Source organism: Myzus persicae, unplaced genomic scaffold (assembly GCF_001856785.1).
Source record: "Myzus persicae strain clone G006 unplaced genomic scaffold, MPER_G0061.0, whole genome shotgun sequence".
Classification (NCBI taxonomy): Eukaryota; Metazoa; Arthropoda; class Insecta; order Hemiptera; family Aphididae; genus Myzus; species Myzus persicae.
In genome coordinates, this window is record NW_019103288.1 from 99,428 (window position 1) to 116,425 (window position 16,998).

Below are 16,998 nucleotides of genomic sequence, written 5' to 3' on the forward strand. Positions count from 1 at the left end.
TAAGACTCCAATTTTATAAATATTTGAAACATAATATATCCAAAAAAAAGTTTTGAAAATGTAAAATAGGGAAACTTGCGTGATATTCAATAGTAACAAAATATAAATATAAAATATCCATGGTGCAGCATAAATAACTTGATATTTAAAAATATCATTAATTTGCATTCGATAGTGAAGTTAACTTCAAAGATCATACTCACACAATAGTCAACTAATTTTGTAATAAACGGCCTGTGTATGTGTGTGAGTTGCTATAGTATGCAAAAATATTACCTATACAGTGTATAGTATACATATATGGGAAGGTAATAGTACCGAAGACAGGAAATAAAGATAATTATAGATTAGCTGGTCTCGTTTTGTATTTCACAGCAGTACTTTTCGGACACTGATCAGTGTGATGTCTATACTTCGAGTAGCTACGAAATGGTTTATTGTTAGTAAGTATTTACGAGATTATTATTTATTTAAAAATTAAGTTTATTAATTTAAAGATTCCTATATTATCTATCCCTGGTTACTGTTATTATATCTATAGCTCATAGGGTCCATCACTCTCTGGATTTCTTATATTTATATGATTACACCCTAACCGCCTTACGTTATCTGTATTATTCATATAATATTTTATAGAGTTAGGTGTAAAAAAAATATAATACAAACATTATTGAATTTAGTTCGGTAATAAATGTATCGTAAACATATGAATGTAAAATAATAAGTGAAGAGACCATGTTTTTGTAATGGAATACTTACTACCATAAGTAACTAGATAATATGATCTTGAAGCGCCGATATAATTTCACGAGTACATGACGTTGCCGTAACGTGGTCAACTGCAAACACGAAGAATGTGGCACATATTACCACGTATTTTTTTTATTTTTTCAAATGTGTGCATGACTTATCAACATTTATTCTCAGAGTAATCATACTTGGTTATAGCTTATAAGAAATATAATTTTTTTTTGTACCTCCAGGTTTTTAATGAAATTTAACTGCATGCATCACGTGTCACAAAGCGAGCTACTCAATCACTAATTTGGTAAGTACGTATGCAAATATATTATAAAGTTAATATGAATTCAATTTATGCAGATCCAGTAGAAAATTACCTATACTCACGAAATGCACCCGACTATTTTTTATAACTGTTGTGTAACAGATCCATCTAAAAAAAAATATTACTGCCATTATACCTTTGGGACAAACTATATAGAATGTATTACTTATCACTTCTGGTCTTTATAAACGATAAGTATTATTAATTTGTATGACTAGCGCCGAAATAGCTTGCAGTGGGGTGGAACTGAACGACAACCTGCCCAGCGGGCATATCATCGATATGTATAGCGGTACATTACATAATTTAAAGGCGCAACTTAAACTTACATAAGCTTACTGTACTTCTTGAATTGATTTAAAAAACATGTATCATTCTCCCTGGGAATAAAAAAATCATAATCTCTGAAGTAGGCATACCGACAAGGTTCCTTATAACATATTTACAAACAAAAACCTCCTAATAAAACCAGCAAATAATAACTTCGAGATAAAATGATCATTCCTAAAAAATAAGTTTTCTAATAGTTGAAATAACTCTTCAATATTCAACTTCGGTATCTTTTTTGGTGGATAAAAGAATCTAATAAGTTCAAAATATTTTTCAGTTATTTATAGGTATGAGTAAATTTTGATTTTTTTAAATTATTGCCAATTCAATTTTTTAACTTGATCAAAAAACTTGAAAATTTGGTACAAGATTCCTCTTAAGTTGCTTGGGAAAATAAAAAACTTACTAATTCCAATTGATTATGTACCTGAAACCACTCCCAAATCGAATCACTTTAGATTTATAAACATAAGCTACGAACACCTTATATCCCTGTTGTGTCCATCCGTTCGTTAGTTATCTGTACATAGTTAGGTTAGATTATTAATACATATTGGTGGTTTTTTATTTATTTAATTTCCATAGTTATCTACTGTACATCAATTGTACATATATGTCGACCGTCCATCATTGCAATCATATTATTACAATATGAAATAAACTGATAGTGGGAAACACTCGGATATAGGAGTAGGTGTCTAGAGTTGTCACTGTAATGACTATACAAGTCAAATTAGAATACAATGATATAAAATAATTGTTTATAAAAATCGATTATGAACTAAGATTGAATTTGTCAGTCTATATAGTTATTCATATTCCTAATTATATTTTATTTCATTATTTTAGGATATTGTAGGATATTATTGACATCAAAGTAATTTATTTTACTATAAGATATTAGTAGTACTGTAATTGGTAGGTTAGTTATTATTGATTACAATGTGATCTATGTTTGAGTTTTCAAATGCGATGGGAAAAACGAAACAAAATTTAAAGTAAACCAGAATTTTCACTAAAAATTGATTTTGGTTTTAAGTGTAACTTTAAAACAAATGACCGTAGATACATACAATTTTCGCTTTATATTAACATTTGCTATGCTCCATACGATTTCCAAAATATTTTGACTTATGTTGAGCTATTTATTAGGTTATGAAATGTTCAATTATTATAAGTTCTTTTAAAACTATAATTTCAATAAAAAAAATGTATAACACATATAAAATCAATTATTGAATACCATAAACTATTTAATTTTTAAATATATACAATTATTAAATAAAAGAACTAAGCATGCAGTATGAAATATAGGAAAAATGTATACACATGCTTTTGGATTATAATATTATATTCATACTCTGTTGTCTAGTTATATTATATGAATTATGATATATAACTGCATACATCTTGAATTTTTTCAAAAATAAATATATATATACATTTAATTTAATAAAATAATTGCTTATAGATGAACAATATTGTATGGAACATAAAACAATCAAGCAGCGCAATGGCTGTTAGCAGAAAGTTGTGCAAAAATAAAACCTATATCAACCACAATTCTATAAATGGACTACTTTTAATTGTATATACAATTGTAAGTAATAATTTTAATTACAAATTATAATCTAAGAACACTGAAAATATTTTTCTGTGATAATTGATGTGTTCATTAAAATATTTGTTCAATAATAGATTAAGGATTTTAATAAAATATCATAAATCGCCTAGAAAAAAATGGTGTCACTATTTTATGCTATCATAATAAATAACATATAAATGAATCTACATAAAGTTTCACTAGAAATATTAAAAAAAATTCAAAAGAATGATTTTAAAATTGTAGGTGTGAATAAAATACATTTATACGGAAATACATAAATATAATAACAGTTTGTGTCATAGTCATTGGTTAGTTCTTTAAATTTAGTTCGAATAGCTTCTTCAACCTGAAGTCCTTCGCCCATGGTATATTGTGACTCTTTTGTCTTTGTTGTTGTACCTCAACACACAATTCACTAAAATATTAATTATTATTTATTTTTATTGAATTATTATAGAATATTATATTATTTAAAGATACTATTGGGTTGTTTGTAATGAAAACAGAAACTCTTGTGTGAAAAAATGTGCAAATGTCAATAAAAAATATGGTAACAGAGTTATAGAAATTTAAGATAGCTGTTATGTGGGTCCACGTTCTACGAAAGGTTAAGAACCACTGAGTTAAAATATTATAAATTCAATATATTAATAACAATATAAAGTGTGACACCTTATTAAAATAAGACTCGACTGTATAATAACTACCTACTCAAAATGTAAATACGATAATATATATTTTTGGTTTCTATAGGCTTTAATGTTTCCAATGGATGGTAGCACATTTGATACTGAATCAAATAAAATAAGGTGCTCAGATTCAATGACGTGCGCCAAATGTACAATCAAACCAATGTGTGTATGGTCCCTTGAACGACAGGTGTGTGAAAACGACGAGTACCATGCATTAAATACGTCACGTTTAATAGTATCTAGAATCAAGGAATGCCCGCAGTTATTGGTTACTAAAAAATATCAATATATTGATAATAAAATTAATGTAACTTACACAGTTAGGATAACAAATGATGTAGTAGATTTCATACATTATCTTGATATGGGCACAGACATTTATTACAATATGCCCCATTTTAATATGTATAAACCGGTGAGGATAGTTAATAAAACTGACATATTGTGCTCATTCCGACTACCAAATAAAAGCAAAACTACGCTAACTTTTTTTTGGTATATTAGCTTATCTATGATTATGTTGCGGTTTGACAACGTTGTTGATAACTATGATACGGTTTATGGACTCGAAGAATGTGCCATCGACGAGAAGTATAAATCCTGTGCTACATGTGGATGGAATAAAAACGGGGACTTGAACTACTTGAAATTGTGTTCCTCCAAAAACACCTGTAAAAGTAACAAGAATATATACATGAAAAATCAGGAAAAAAAAAAGGTAGCGTACGTGTCGAATAATTGTGCTGAAATAAATGTAACGGCAGTCGATCCACTGTGTGGCCCGAAAACTGGTGGGACGACCGTAACGATCACAGTTAGGAACCACGGGATATTCATGGAGAGCGGATCTTTAAAGGTAATGGTGGCTGGAGCTTTGTGCACGGATCCCAAGACTTCTGGACCAGAGACTTTTACTTGTACCACATCACAATCCAACAAAACATTGTCCGGTCCGATTCTGGTCGAGTACTCATCGATCGAAAACGTACTGAAGATTGAGTCATCTCATATATTCCAGTTTTCAGAAATTGAAATTTCAACAGAATTGTTGTCGAAGACCCTGGACAATAAATCGCCGACACATATTGTTGATCCTTTCAATGTTCCAGTTCCCAAATATCCATCCATACTTCCTGGCTCAAAGAAAACCAATTGCTCAGATTCAATGACGTGTATCAAATGTACAATCGATCCTATGTGTGTATGGTCCTTTGAACAACAAGCTTGTAAAAACTTGCCTCAATACACAACGTTACCTTTAAGGACCTTTAAAAAATTGGAATGTCCCCGGTTTTCAGTAATTAAAGAATATTATTATGGTGAATCAAATGTAACCTTGAAATACATTGTTAAAGTATCCAATTATTCGAAATTTTTCAGAAATCATCTTAACGGCATTATACTTTATAACAGATTTCCAACATATTGCAAATATCTAACTAAAGAGTTTAAAACAAATCAAGAAATGATAATATCATGTGAATTTTATGTAAAGAAATCTATTTTTGATAAAAATAATCCATCGTTCACTTTTTTTACTTTTATTAGTTTTAATGGTGTAATGCTGCGGTTTGATAACATCTCTGATCACTATGTCACTTTTTATAAACAAAAAGAGTGCGCTAATGACGAGAAGCACAAAGCATGTGCGACTTGTGCATGGAATGATGACGGGTACTTGAACTATTTGAGATTGTGTTCTTCCAACCTCACTTGTCAGGTTGATAGGAATTTATACATGAAGAACAATGGTAAAGAACAATTAAACTTTCAATTGGCGTACTTAACGAATGACTGTGTGGAAATAAACGTAGCTGCAGTCGATCCGCTGTCCGGGCCGGAAACTGGTGGAACAACTGTAATGATCACAGTTAGAAACCACAGGATTTTAGCGGAGAATCGAACTGTTATAGTGACGATAGCTGGAACGATGTGCTTGAATTCCAGAACTTCTGGACTCGAGACTATAACTTGCACTACGTCACAATCGGTTGGAACACCATCCGGTCCGATTCTGGTCGAATACTCGTCGACTGAAAACGTACTGAAAATCGAGTCGTCTCAGATATTCCAGTTTTGTCCCAATCCCGTACTAGATGTGGACCAACAACTTCACGGCATAGCATCTGGTGGCAATTCTGTCCCGGTCCATGGTGGTCATTTTGTTGAACATAGCATTACATTTCTCGCCCGACTGTATGTTGACCTGCCTGACGGTGTAAGACGGTATGCAGACAGTAATTGCGATCCACCCGTCAACGACACGTACATGGTCTGTCGATCGCCTAGAGTAAACGGGGTTGGTGGGGATGGATATTCGTCGGTTGTGAAACGGTCACTGAATTTTGGACTGGATATCACTTTCAGTAAGGACGTTTTCTCTGTGAATCAGATGCTTCCAATCGCGGTTCGTGGCCCATTGCTTAGATATTATGTGCAACCCGATCCGGTTCTCTTAGACTTTGAAATAGACAAAAGTGGTTCAGTAACCATCACTGGCGACAACTTGCAGCACGTTCGGCCCGAAGATATCGTGATACGGTTCGTAGATTCGCAGCATTCATGTTGCGTAGTCGTGTTGGTAACGCGACACAGTTTGGTGTGTGAAACCACCATGTCCGTTATTGAGCCACAAGTGATTTCCATCACATTGGGTAATTCGTTGGTATTCACTTTGCTCAGGAGATGGTCGACTCCACCTGACAACCCGTCCGTATTTCGTGGTTGGTTCTTCTTGATTATGTCCACGGTGCTTTTGTTTGTCGGCGCCTTCACTTGTAGACTAAAAATGAAACATCGGTATAACAGGATTGAAACAAGATCGCAGGACCTAGAAGTACACACCGCATTGTAATTAAAAACCGTATTAGTGGTAGTATATATTTGCTGGTTGTTATGATAAATATATTAATTGCACTATATAACTCGAGGTTTTTACACGTTATTGTACATTAATTATACACACTTTAAAAAAATAAAAACATAATATGGTGATGATTAAATTAAAAAATTATTAAAAAGAAATGTTTTTTATATTTTAGTTACGGTTCCAGATTGAAATATTTTATTGAGTAGTTGAATAGAGAGATAAGCGCCACTCGGTACTTAACTATTTTAAGATCCCCCATTGTCGTGGTTATCGTATACCAAGTGCTATATCGATTATGAAACCGGCGAATTGTCTATCTCAGTCGTATTACTTCACGAATCGAAGTACATCAACATGGATTTACCTCTGAAAATAGTTATAATAATACCACAGACACCTACATTAAAGCACTATGTTTTATATTTTTTCCATTTTCACACGACTGAAAAATGGATGTTGGCTTACTCGAAGTTAATAGATTTATAAACTACGGTACCGTTTTCAATACAAGTTTTATAAATAGATTCCATTATACTTGTGTGGTGTTCATAGCTTATTTTTTCTACCCTTATAAGTAGCTAAAGAATAGCTCACACATGTATTTTTCTCAACTCACGAAACATAAATATTTAATTTAATTTATTTAAATAGTTTTCATTGGTTTCATATTACGTTTATTACCATCGTAATTTTTTTACAGATTTATTTATAAAAAAAAATCATAATTTGATACCAGCAATGACAGACAGCTCAACTAGTATAAAATATATAATATATTATTAAAAACGTATTACTTTATAGTATTAATAATATAGAATATTCATATTATGGTTGCGCAGCCCGAATATTGGCTTACAATAATTACACACGTTTACAGCATCGTATCATAATATACCTACCATTCATTAATAAATTAAATACCTATATTTTCCATATTATCCAACAAATATATTAACTCAAATCAATAAACAACTTAATTACTAAGGGACCAACAAGCCGTCGCCCACCTCTATAGGCATAATTTCGCTTAAATTCAGGTTAAAACTAATCAAAAAATTTACAAACCCTACAAAATCAATAACTTCACTTGCAAATTTATTTACAACTTTAAATTCGATTTCATTTTATTGATCAAAATTGTATTCACAATTCAGTATTATTTTTAGTATGAATAAAGTAATTTTTATTATTGTATAAATAATTAGTCAACATTGTGATTTATTACAATGGTATAATACATATTAATACATATTAATTAACACATTAAATTGTTTTTAAGCGTCTACCATGTATAATTGCTCTTGGTTCACCATGATTTGGTATACCAGTGGCATCACCATTAATCTATGTTGTGGTATCAAAATCCCTATATAAAATTAATAGGCTACAGGCCTATTATAGCACTGTTGTAGATATCTAGATCCGTGGCTAAAAATATTAGTACATTCGTACGTATCGTGATTACACCTGAGATAAGAATACAGTTTTCCTATTTCCTAATGAACTTATTATATAACTATTGGTTAGTGGTTTTTATTACTAGGAAAATATAGATATAAAAAACAACTATTTCTTATCACACTAGTGAAATCAGGAAAAAAACAGGTAATTGAAAGGTATCACGATAATGTGATAATTATGATGTTTTTTCGTCGGTATCATTATTTTATAAATGTTTAAAAGTTTGGCATTGTAGTTAAACATAATAAATGTAAGCAATTTAGAGGGAGAAAAATTAGAGTATTGCGCCCCAACAAAATTGTTTAATCTATATTCAGTATTATGCACGTGGGTAAACTTTACTAGTTTCAGGCCTCAACTTTTTGTGTTGAAATATGAACATTTAATACATATAATTGCTCATAGAAATTGTTAAAATTTGATTTTATGCCGATGTTTAAGTTATTTAGTCTAGAAATTAAATTCAAGCTTTTTTTTACCTAATTATGGTATTTTAATAACATTTTAAAATTCTTTTAAGGTTTTAATTTCGATAAAATTGAATATTCAAGTTCTGATATTATTTTAATTTATAAATGTATTTTAATTTTAGAATTAACATATCTAGAAAATCTTGATCAATGATGCATTGTATATACATTTTTAATTTTAACTGAATAGTATCTTAGATTCTGAGCCCGGAGCGATACATTTATTGATTTATCATATAAGCTTTTATTATTTAAAAAATTTTTTGTCTGTATACTTACAGGTAATACATACTTTTCACTATTTAAATTAACTTCAAACTATAATATCTACAGACTACAAAAATTACAACTACATATACTATATGTAATATTCAGTTAAAAAACATTTGTTAATACTGTTAAATGATTTAGGAATGAAACTCATAAAGTCATATCGAAATGTGAAAAATTCAATTTGGTGTTTTTTTTATTAATAGGTTTGATAAAATTCATTGGAATTTCTGAATATACAGGATCACATAGTATGATAACTTCAACGACATTATAATACGATTTTAAATGTACGTACAGGTGATTCAAAATTATATTCGATATGACATAGCAAAGAAATGAAGGTTGTCCAATTTAGTCACCGATCCAATATTTGTGATAAAATATATTCATGTATATTAAGATTATAATTCTGAAGATAGCAAATAGTTATAAGTATAAATTGAGATAGTATTATTGCCAGGTCTTGTAATGCTCAGTAGTTCTCTAGGGGCACAGATCGGTGTAACGACTACTTCGAGTAGGGACAAGTCTGTCTAATTTGTAAGTATTTAAGTGACTATAATTTATATAATAATATAATAATATATCATTCAAACATTTAACAATTAAAGTTATTATAGATACTCATATTTTATTTTACTCCTAGCTAAAGTTATTAACAATGATACCTACAGGGTTTAACGGGCCACGAGTGTCTTTTATATTTAATTGGTCGTCCCTTAATCACGTTATGTTATTTTGTATTATTAACTTAAATATTTCATAGCTAGGAGAGTATTGTAAAAATGATAAAATGATTATTTTAATGAATAAAAATATGAAACTCGAAAATAGTATAAGTATAAGTTCTCATATAATATTTACCTACCATGTAAACATACAATAATATGAAAAGAGTTAATGAGAGCGAAACTAAAGGGTTTGTGATGATATGTAATGGTTATTGAAGATATTATGTATGAATTATTTTTAGTTATTAATAAATTAATAAAAATAACAACTAATAAAGTTTTAGAACATCAATTAGCTTGGTGGGCCGAAAGTTGAGCTCTGTGTTCAGCTCAGCTAGATTATTTTTTGAAACAAAGATGAAAATAAAAATCTTGACTTAAGTGTTACGGTTGATTTTAAAATAATTAAAAATCACTATAATATTATACAAGGATTAACAAGATTACCAATGCCAAAAGAAATAACTTTTGTTTTGATTAGTATTTAATATTTTTTTTGTTTTATAGGATTACAACATTACAACATTACAATTACAGTAGACGTTTTATATTTGAATACCGAAAACTAAAAAATTTAAAATTTCAATAGTTTGTTTAGGAAAATTAAAAATAGCTAATTAATAAATCTAATTCTTAGAAAATGTTGGTGTCATAAACATTTATTTCAGTCAGGTAGATCATTTTTTTAGAATTTTATGAATGTCAATATTATTTGCAATACATATTAGCTATATTCGAAACGTAAACATTTTTCGAAATATTTTTTTTTAGGTTTTTTGGGAATTAAATATACATTCAATTATGTTTCAGCGATATTATTTACATCAATTTCTTTAAAAATATAACTAGTATCAATTGTTTATCTTTCTCTTGTCAGGTCATTCTGTTACAACCCGTTTAATTTTAAGTATTTTATAGAGATACCACCTAGCTACACCCTATTATTTGATAATAGTGCATGCACTAATAATAATAAAACTGTAAATTCGTTAAATAATAAAACAGAATATATTTCTAAATTTCCTTCAGTTTTTATTTTTATTTTTATTTTATTTTTTGTCTCTGTAAAACGTAATATTGACGTGATTTAATATTTAATATCGTAAAGAACTAGATAACATAATTATGTAGTACTGATATTATGCATTACGCTGACGTAACTCGGTCAACGGCACAGATGAAGAATGTGGCATATATCGTACTTACATAACTTTTATTTTATTTCCATTGTGTGCATGATTTATTAAACATTTTTTATCGAACTAATCATACTTATTTATAAGAATTATATTGTATAATTAATTTTTGGTACCTTCAGGTTCTCACGCAAATTTTACTACACAATAAACCACATGCCACCCAGAGCGACTAAATCATTTTTTTGGTAAGTACTTACCTAAATGGATTATAAAATCTAAGAGTATTTAATTAATTTAAAAAATTCACTAGATAATTACTATTTACTCACGAAATTCACTCGAATACCTGTTTATTGTGCAACATAAAAGTAGATGCAACTAAGAAAAATATTTCACTTTTAATAGGTCCTGGTGCCAACCATCCAAATTTTCCAAAAATCTGAACAATTATTTTGTTTTTAATACTTTGTTTGCCACTTTCGTGTATTATTTATCTACTGTACTATATAATTATTTATAGGATGGTAGAATTACACTAACAAAAACGAGCATTTTTATATTTTTATAATAGATAGACAAAACAGGCACACTTATGTTGAGATTAATGCTATTTGTTAATATTAAACTATGGTTGTTACAATCATAAATCATTGAACATTTTAAAATATATATTGTATTACCAAAAACCATATGTATAGAATTTCTAAGTTTGCAAATTGTTGACTTCACTGTTTAAACTTATATAGAAGTACGGTACTTTAAAAAGATCATTGTTTGGTTAGCTTAAAATTAATTCGGTAATGTTTTGATTTTACAATGATGTGTGTAAAAATTAAAAATATTTTTTTTTGTATCTGTCATTGCACCTTTTGAGGGACTAAAAATCATTCAATTTTTCTGGTAAGAAAGTAAATCTTGTTGGTACTTTGAATTCATTAAGACAAATTCTCAATAGTTTTCAAAAGTGTAGGACGTAGATAAACACAAAAAATCAATAACAAATAACCAGAGTTCGAAAGATTTGATTTAGTTTTTTTGATGTTACTCAGAAACGAATAACTGAAGAGACTTTAAATTTTCACCAAATATTTATATGAAATTTTTCCATTCAAGATAATATATTCTTGTATTTTTTGTATTTTTACTTTTTCTGCAAGATCAATTTTCTAATTTTTGTTCTTTTTCAATTAAATATTTTTGCAAAATATTTTTCGCTTGATCATTAAACTTTCACCAAATATTAATTTTATCAATACTATTCATTATAACATGTTTAAAATATTTTGACTCTATTTAAATTCTTTAAAGGTATAGTAAATTTTCAATACTTTTATTTTATCTTTAAATAGCGATAATGTTAAAAATGCATAAGTTTGTTCAATTTTTATAGCTAAAGATTCACAATTTAAAATAAAGTTTTTCATAGTCCCGAGGTAGATAGTCGAATCATTTTGGATTTCTAAACATATTTTTTTAGAACACCTTATATCTCTATATTATTGTGTCCGTCTTTCCGTTTGTTACCTGTAGAACAAAGTTACGACAGTTTATATATATATATATATTGTTGATTTTTTTTATTTATTTATTATTTGAAGTTGTATTAAAATACGTTTATAAACAAGAAATTTAGCAAAGTGAACTTACATAAAGTATTTTATATTTAGCACAAACAAAGACACCAAAAAATATTAACAACACCAGGCACATCATTATATAAGATCAATATTTATACTCCACTCCGCTCAGAATCATAATTACACTGATATAATATGTTATACAATTTAAATAATTTGTTTCCATTATTTTAATTTTGTGTTAGCAAAATATCCGAAGAAAACGTCATATTAATTATTATTACAGAAAGAAATGGAGTTTTATGTACGATTAAATATTGTATAATGCTAGCAAACTATTCTATCATAAAATATTAATTAATATAGAACATGACTAGGTACAACATTATGAAATATTATCAAAACCGTATTCTTATTTATGACCATTTATTATTTTAGTCGTGGGTGTATGATTGTATCAAACGTATTTTGTATCATGAGCAATTATCGATACTAATGACACAAATATCACCGTTATGATATTGATATAGATCTAATCAGTACAATTTTAATATTCGAACCAATTTAGCATTTTATTATGTACAAACCTACAATTGATATTGTACTTTAAATAACTAGAAGGAGAAATTCTGTAATTCGTTACATTTTACATACACTTGTTGTGAATGTGGGCCGAATAACATCACAGTGGTTCACAGTCGAACAATTTTTTTTATTTATAAATATACTGAGTTTAAATAACAACTTATTAATAATATACACAGTGGTAAAAAATAATCAATTATTCAATAATAGCACTATCCTTAAGTATATAAATTTAAATTTAACGATGGTTGGGGGGGGGGGGGTAAACTATTTTATACTAATATTGTGAATAGTTGTGGCAACACTCTGTTCTCTATATGTATTATATATAATAGGTAAATTAAATTATTATTATTTATTGTATTTATAATATAATAACATTAAACAAATTACTTTGAATATTTTAATGAAAAAAAACTGAAAGGAGCTTATAAAATATTATTTGATTATAGATGAACAATATCTTGATAAATACAACAATCGTATAGCGTCGCCATGGCTGATTACAAAAAGCTTATCAAAAATAAATACCATTTGAACCACAAATCTATGAATGGACTGCTATTACTTATATACATAATGGTGAGTTAGAATACGAAATTAAAAAATATAATTTATGAGCAAAAAAAATATTTTTGTGTACTTGAAGTATTAGGCAAAATATTTTTATCAATAATAATATATTTTGTAATCATACATAGTCAAATCGAAAAAAAAATGTATTGCTACATTATCGCACTCAATATTTGATACTCTAATCTAAGTTCAAGCAGTAAATATTAAAAAAAAAAAAAAACTGTATGATTTTACAATAACATGCGTATTAATGAAAAAGACGATTTCATACATTTTGAACTAAATATACGTAAAGAAAGTACTTAACAATGATTCAAATTAAAATAAATGAATAAAATATAATAGTGATTTACTACTATACATATAGCATATTATATTAACTTGTTCTTCTGATTTAAATGAAAATCAATAAAATCAATAACAATATTGCATTCAGATAATTACCAAATTTAAAGATTATAATTTAAAGGAGACGGTCTGATATTAAAGTTCAAAATGCAAATTTATAATGATAAATTATTATAATTGTTTAGGTTCTAATGTTAGTACAACATAGTACTGCGCAGGAAACGGGGTCAAGCAATACCAGTTGCAAGGATACATTAACATGCACCAAATGTACAATCAAAGCTCAGTGTGTATGGTCATTAGATCAACAGGCGTGTGTAAGCAACACTAGTTTAAAGAATTCAAGTTTGATAGTCCACAGTGAAGAGAAATGTCCACGGTTTTTGGTATCAAGTAAACGTGAATATAATAATGAATTTAGTTTTTTGAAATACACTGTTAAGATATTGAACGATTCAGTAGGTTTCATTGATTTTCTTAACAAAAATAATTTTACTTGCAATTCTTCATCGATAGATGTTCATACTGAGATAAATAACAACGAAATAGTATGTTCAACACAAGTTAAGAAATCATACTTCACAGATAACAAGAAGAAGTCATTTACTGCATTTATTTATGTTAAGTTTAATGGTGTAATACTGTGGTTGGACAACATTTCTGATCATTATGCAACAATTTATGAACGCCCGTGTGTCGAGAACGTTAAGGACGCAGATTGTGCGACTTGCACGTGGAATGATGATGGTTTCTCACACTACGTTAGATTGTGTTCAGCCGAAAACACCTGTGAGGGTCACAACGAGTTGTATATGATGCACAACGGTATTGGTCAATTCTGGAATTTTACTTCCCAAAAAGTCAAGGGTAGATGTGCAGAAATAAACGTGACATCCGTCGTTCCTCTATCTGGGTCACTAACCGCTGACACGGAAATAAAGATCACAGTGAAGAACCACTATATATTTTCGAAGAACCAACACTCAAATGTAACAGTGGCGGGAAAGGTTTGTAAGCAAATCTGGTGGACAGGAACCGATACGATCACTTGCATCATGTCACCACCGCCCGACGATACATATGATGAACCACCGTCCGGTCCGGTCTCAGTTATGTACAAATCAGATAAAGGTGAGTTGAATGTCGAGTCATCGCAAACATTCCAGTTTGACGTCGGTACTACGTGTGGCAAACCTCGTCCAAAGCTTGTCTCCACGCAAGAATTGTATGGCATAGAGCGGGGTGACACTAACGTGACGTTGAACGGCTTTCGGTTCTTCAAACCTTGCATTGCATCCCAGGCCCGAATGTTCGTCAAGCTGCCGAACGGTACCATGCAGTTCGCGTCCAATAATTGCGATACACCGACCAATGACAATTACATGGTCTGTCGAACACCAAAATTGAACATTACCAACGATTTCTTCGGAAATGCGACTAATATTACACAGGCGTTGAACTTCGGACTGGAAGTGATGAACTTTGTTGGGAATAATTCACTGATCGTGAATGGTTCATTGACCAGCTATTACCATATCTTGGACGGTTATCACGGCTATCAGCTAGAGGGATTCGAATTGAAACCAAATGATTTGGTGGTTGTCTACGGTAACCACTTGCAGCACATGCACAATGACATCCTGATACAATTCCAAGAGTCAAAAGTTATGAAATGCAATGTCACCATAGCCGAAGAACATAGTTTTCAGTGCAAGCTAAACGCATCCGTCAGCTCTTCAAATGTGATGTTTGTCAATATTGCCGGTTTGTTGACGATCAAAGTTAACAGACGCCTTGGCAATATAACTAATTTGATCTGGCTTATCGTGATGCTGTTGACGGCGATTGTTTCAGCCTTAGCTTGTATGTATCTGTTTAATAGATGGTCTGACGCAAATAAAACAGTACATAACCATCATCCTTTGAATTTGGTAGACCTGGACACACAGACAGCGCTATTATAGTGTTAATTATTGTTAATTATAATTTATTTAAAAATAAAATTAATACTGGTAAGATAATAGCAATTAGATTAACTATTACCTACCTAGTTTATTTTATATTTTGTTAGTTTTTTCTGTTCTACTATTAGTATCATATATTTTGTATCATCCACTGTTCGAAATACTTCATAAGTTAATGTGTATTTATTATTTATCTGTTGCAATATAACAACATTTTGAACATTTTATCTTCAACACAACAAACATATCATCATGGTGACCCAAAATAAACATTTTTTCCCCCTAGACTCAATTGATTGTTTTGAAATTATACACAAATTATCTCAGACCTAATTAACTTAACCAAAGCGGGTAAACGGTCAATTTTTACGGTTCATTGTTTGAAATTCAGGACGCGGACACTGTCCTCTTTGTCCTATTACAATATTATGTAAATTATAATCATTATATGTACTCAAAAATATATGATATGGAAAAAAAACTTTCTAGGTTTGTCATTTTATAATATTCGATGGGAATATAACATTATAGATTCTGATGAGCGATAAAGCGATGAATGTATTAATTTTACAATGATGTTTGTTTTTTAAAAATTTTTTTTTTTGTGTCTATGTACATGATAACTGATAAGTAATAGAAATAATGCTCATATTTTCAATTTCAGTATCATTCCCGATGTAAAAGTGAATCTAGTTGGTGCATTTGAAAGGCCAACATTTAAAACTCCCAGCTTTGTATCTTCTACTGTCTTCTTTATTTAAGTTTGTTTTGTGACTCTTTAAAAAATGTACAGTAGATATATCATATTTTTATTGAATATTTATATTGAATATATTTTATATTAGCATTTTCTGTACACCATAACATGAAATTGTCGATTTGTATTTGTTATTTCAAATTAATGCCAATAAGACATTTTTTCTTAGTCAGAAAAACAATAAAATATCATACAAGGTTCCTCATACGTTGTTATAATTTGAAATAAAAATAAAAGTTAGGCATAATTCACTGTCATTTTTACGAAAATTCGAAATATATTTTGAGTTAGAAATTCATACAATATTTTCTTTTTATATCTAAACTTAATTAGCTAAATATTTATGAGCGTTTGAGGTTCAATTTCTTACAATATTTAATAAATTTACTCAATTTCTCATAGAACCATTTTCTTATTTGGTTGTAATTAAAAAACAATTAAAATTGTAATGTAGATACTTGAAATTTATACAAGACGTTTATTTTATTAGTTAGTAGTTTTTTTTCTATAAGCATCAATACAATTTTGTTCGTTATTTCAAAAAGCTTGGAAAT

General features: G+C 29.2%; 2 protein-coding genes across 3 annotated transcripts; both read left to right on the top strand.

Moving 5' to 3' along the window:
• The first annotated feature begins 356 nt into the window (after nucleotides 1-356).
• LOC111034181 lies at nucleotides 357-6,710 on the top strand. The gene is made up of 4 exons (XM_022315259.1): nucleotides 357-443; nucleotides 984-1,048; nucleotides 2,868-2,996; nucleotides 3,756-6,710. The coding sequence occupies exons 3-4, from the start codon at nucleotides 2,868-2,870 to the stop codon at nucleotides 6,546-6,548; spliced, it is 2,922 nt and encodes a 973-aa protein (XP_022170951.1). The 5' UTR covers nucleotides 357-443; nucleotides 984-1,048; the 3' UTR covers nucleotides 6,549-6,710.
• A 2,483-nt stretch (nucleotides 6,711-9,193) lies between these two features.
• Nucleotides 9,194-15,974, top strand: LOC111034177. Of its 2 annotated transcripts, XM_022315255.1 has the most exons (4): nucleotides 9,194-9,307; nucleotides 10,817-10,882; nucleotides 13,252-13,381; nucleotides 13,909-15,974. In XM_022315255.1, exons 3-4 carry the CDS (start codon nucleotides 13,295-13,297, stop codon nucleotides 15,685-15,687), a joined length of 1,866 nt encoding a protein of 621 aa, XP_022170947.1. In that variant the 5' UTR covers nucleotides 9,194-9,307; nucleotides 10,817-10,882; nucleotides 13,252-13,294; the 3' UTR covers nucleotides 15,688-15,974. The 2 variants fall into 2 exon arrangements, with proteins under 2 accessions (XP_022170947.1, XP_022170948.1); XM_022315256.1 differs by lacking the exon at nucleotides 10,817-10,882 and having other exon boundaries at nucleotides 9,217-9,307.
• Nucleotides 15,975-16,998: the final 1,024 nt, after the last annotated feature.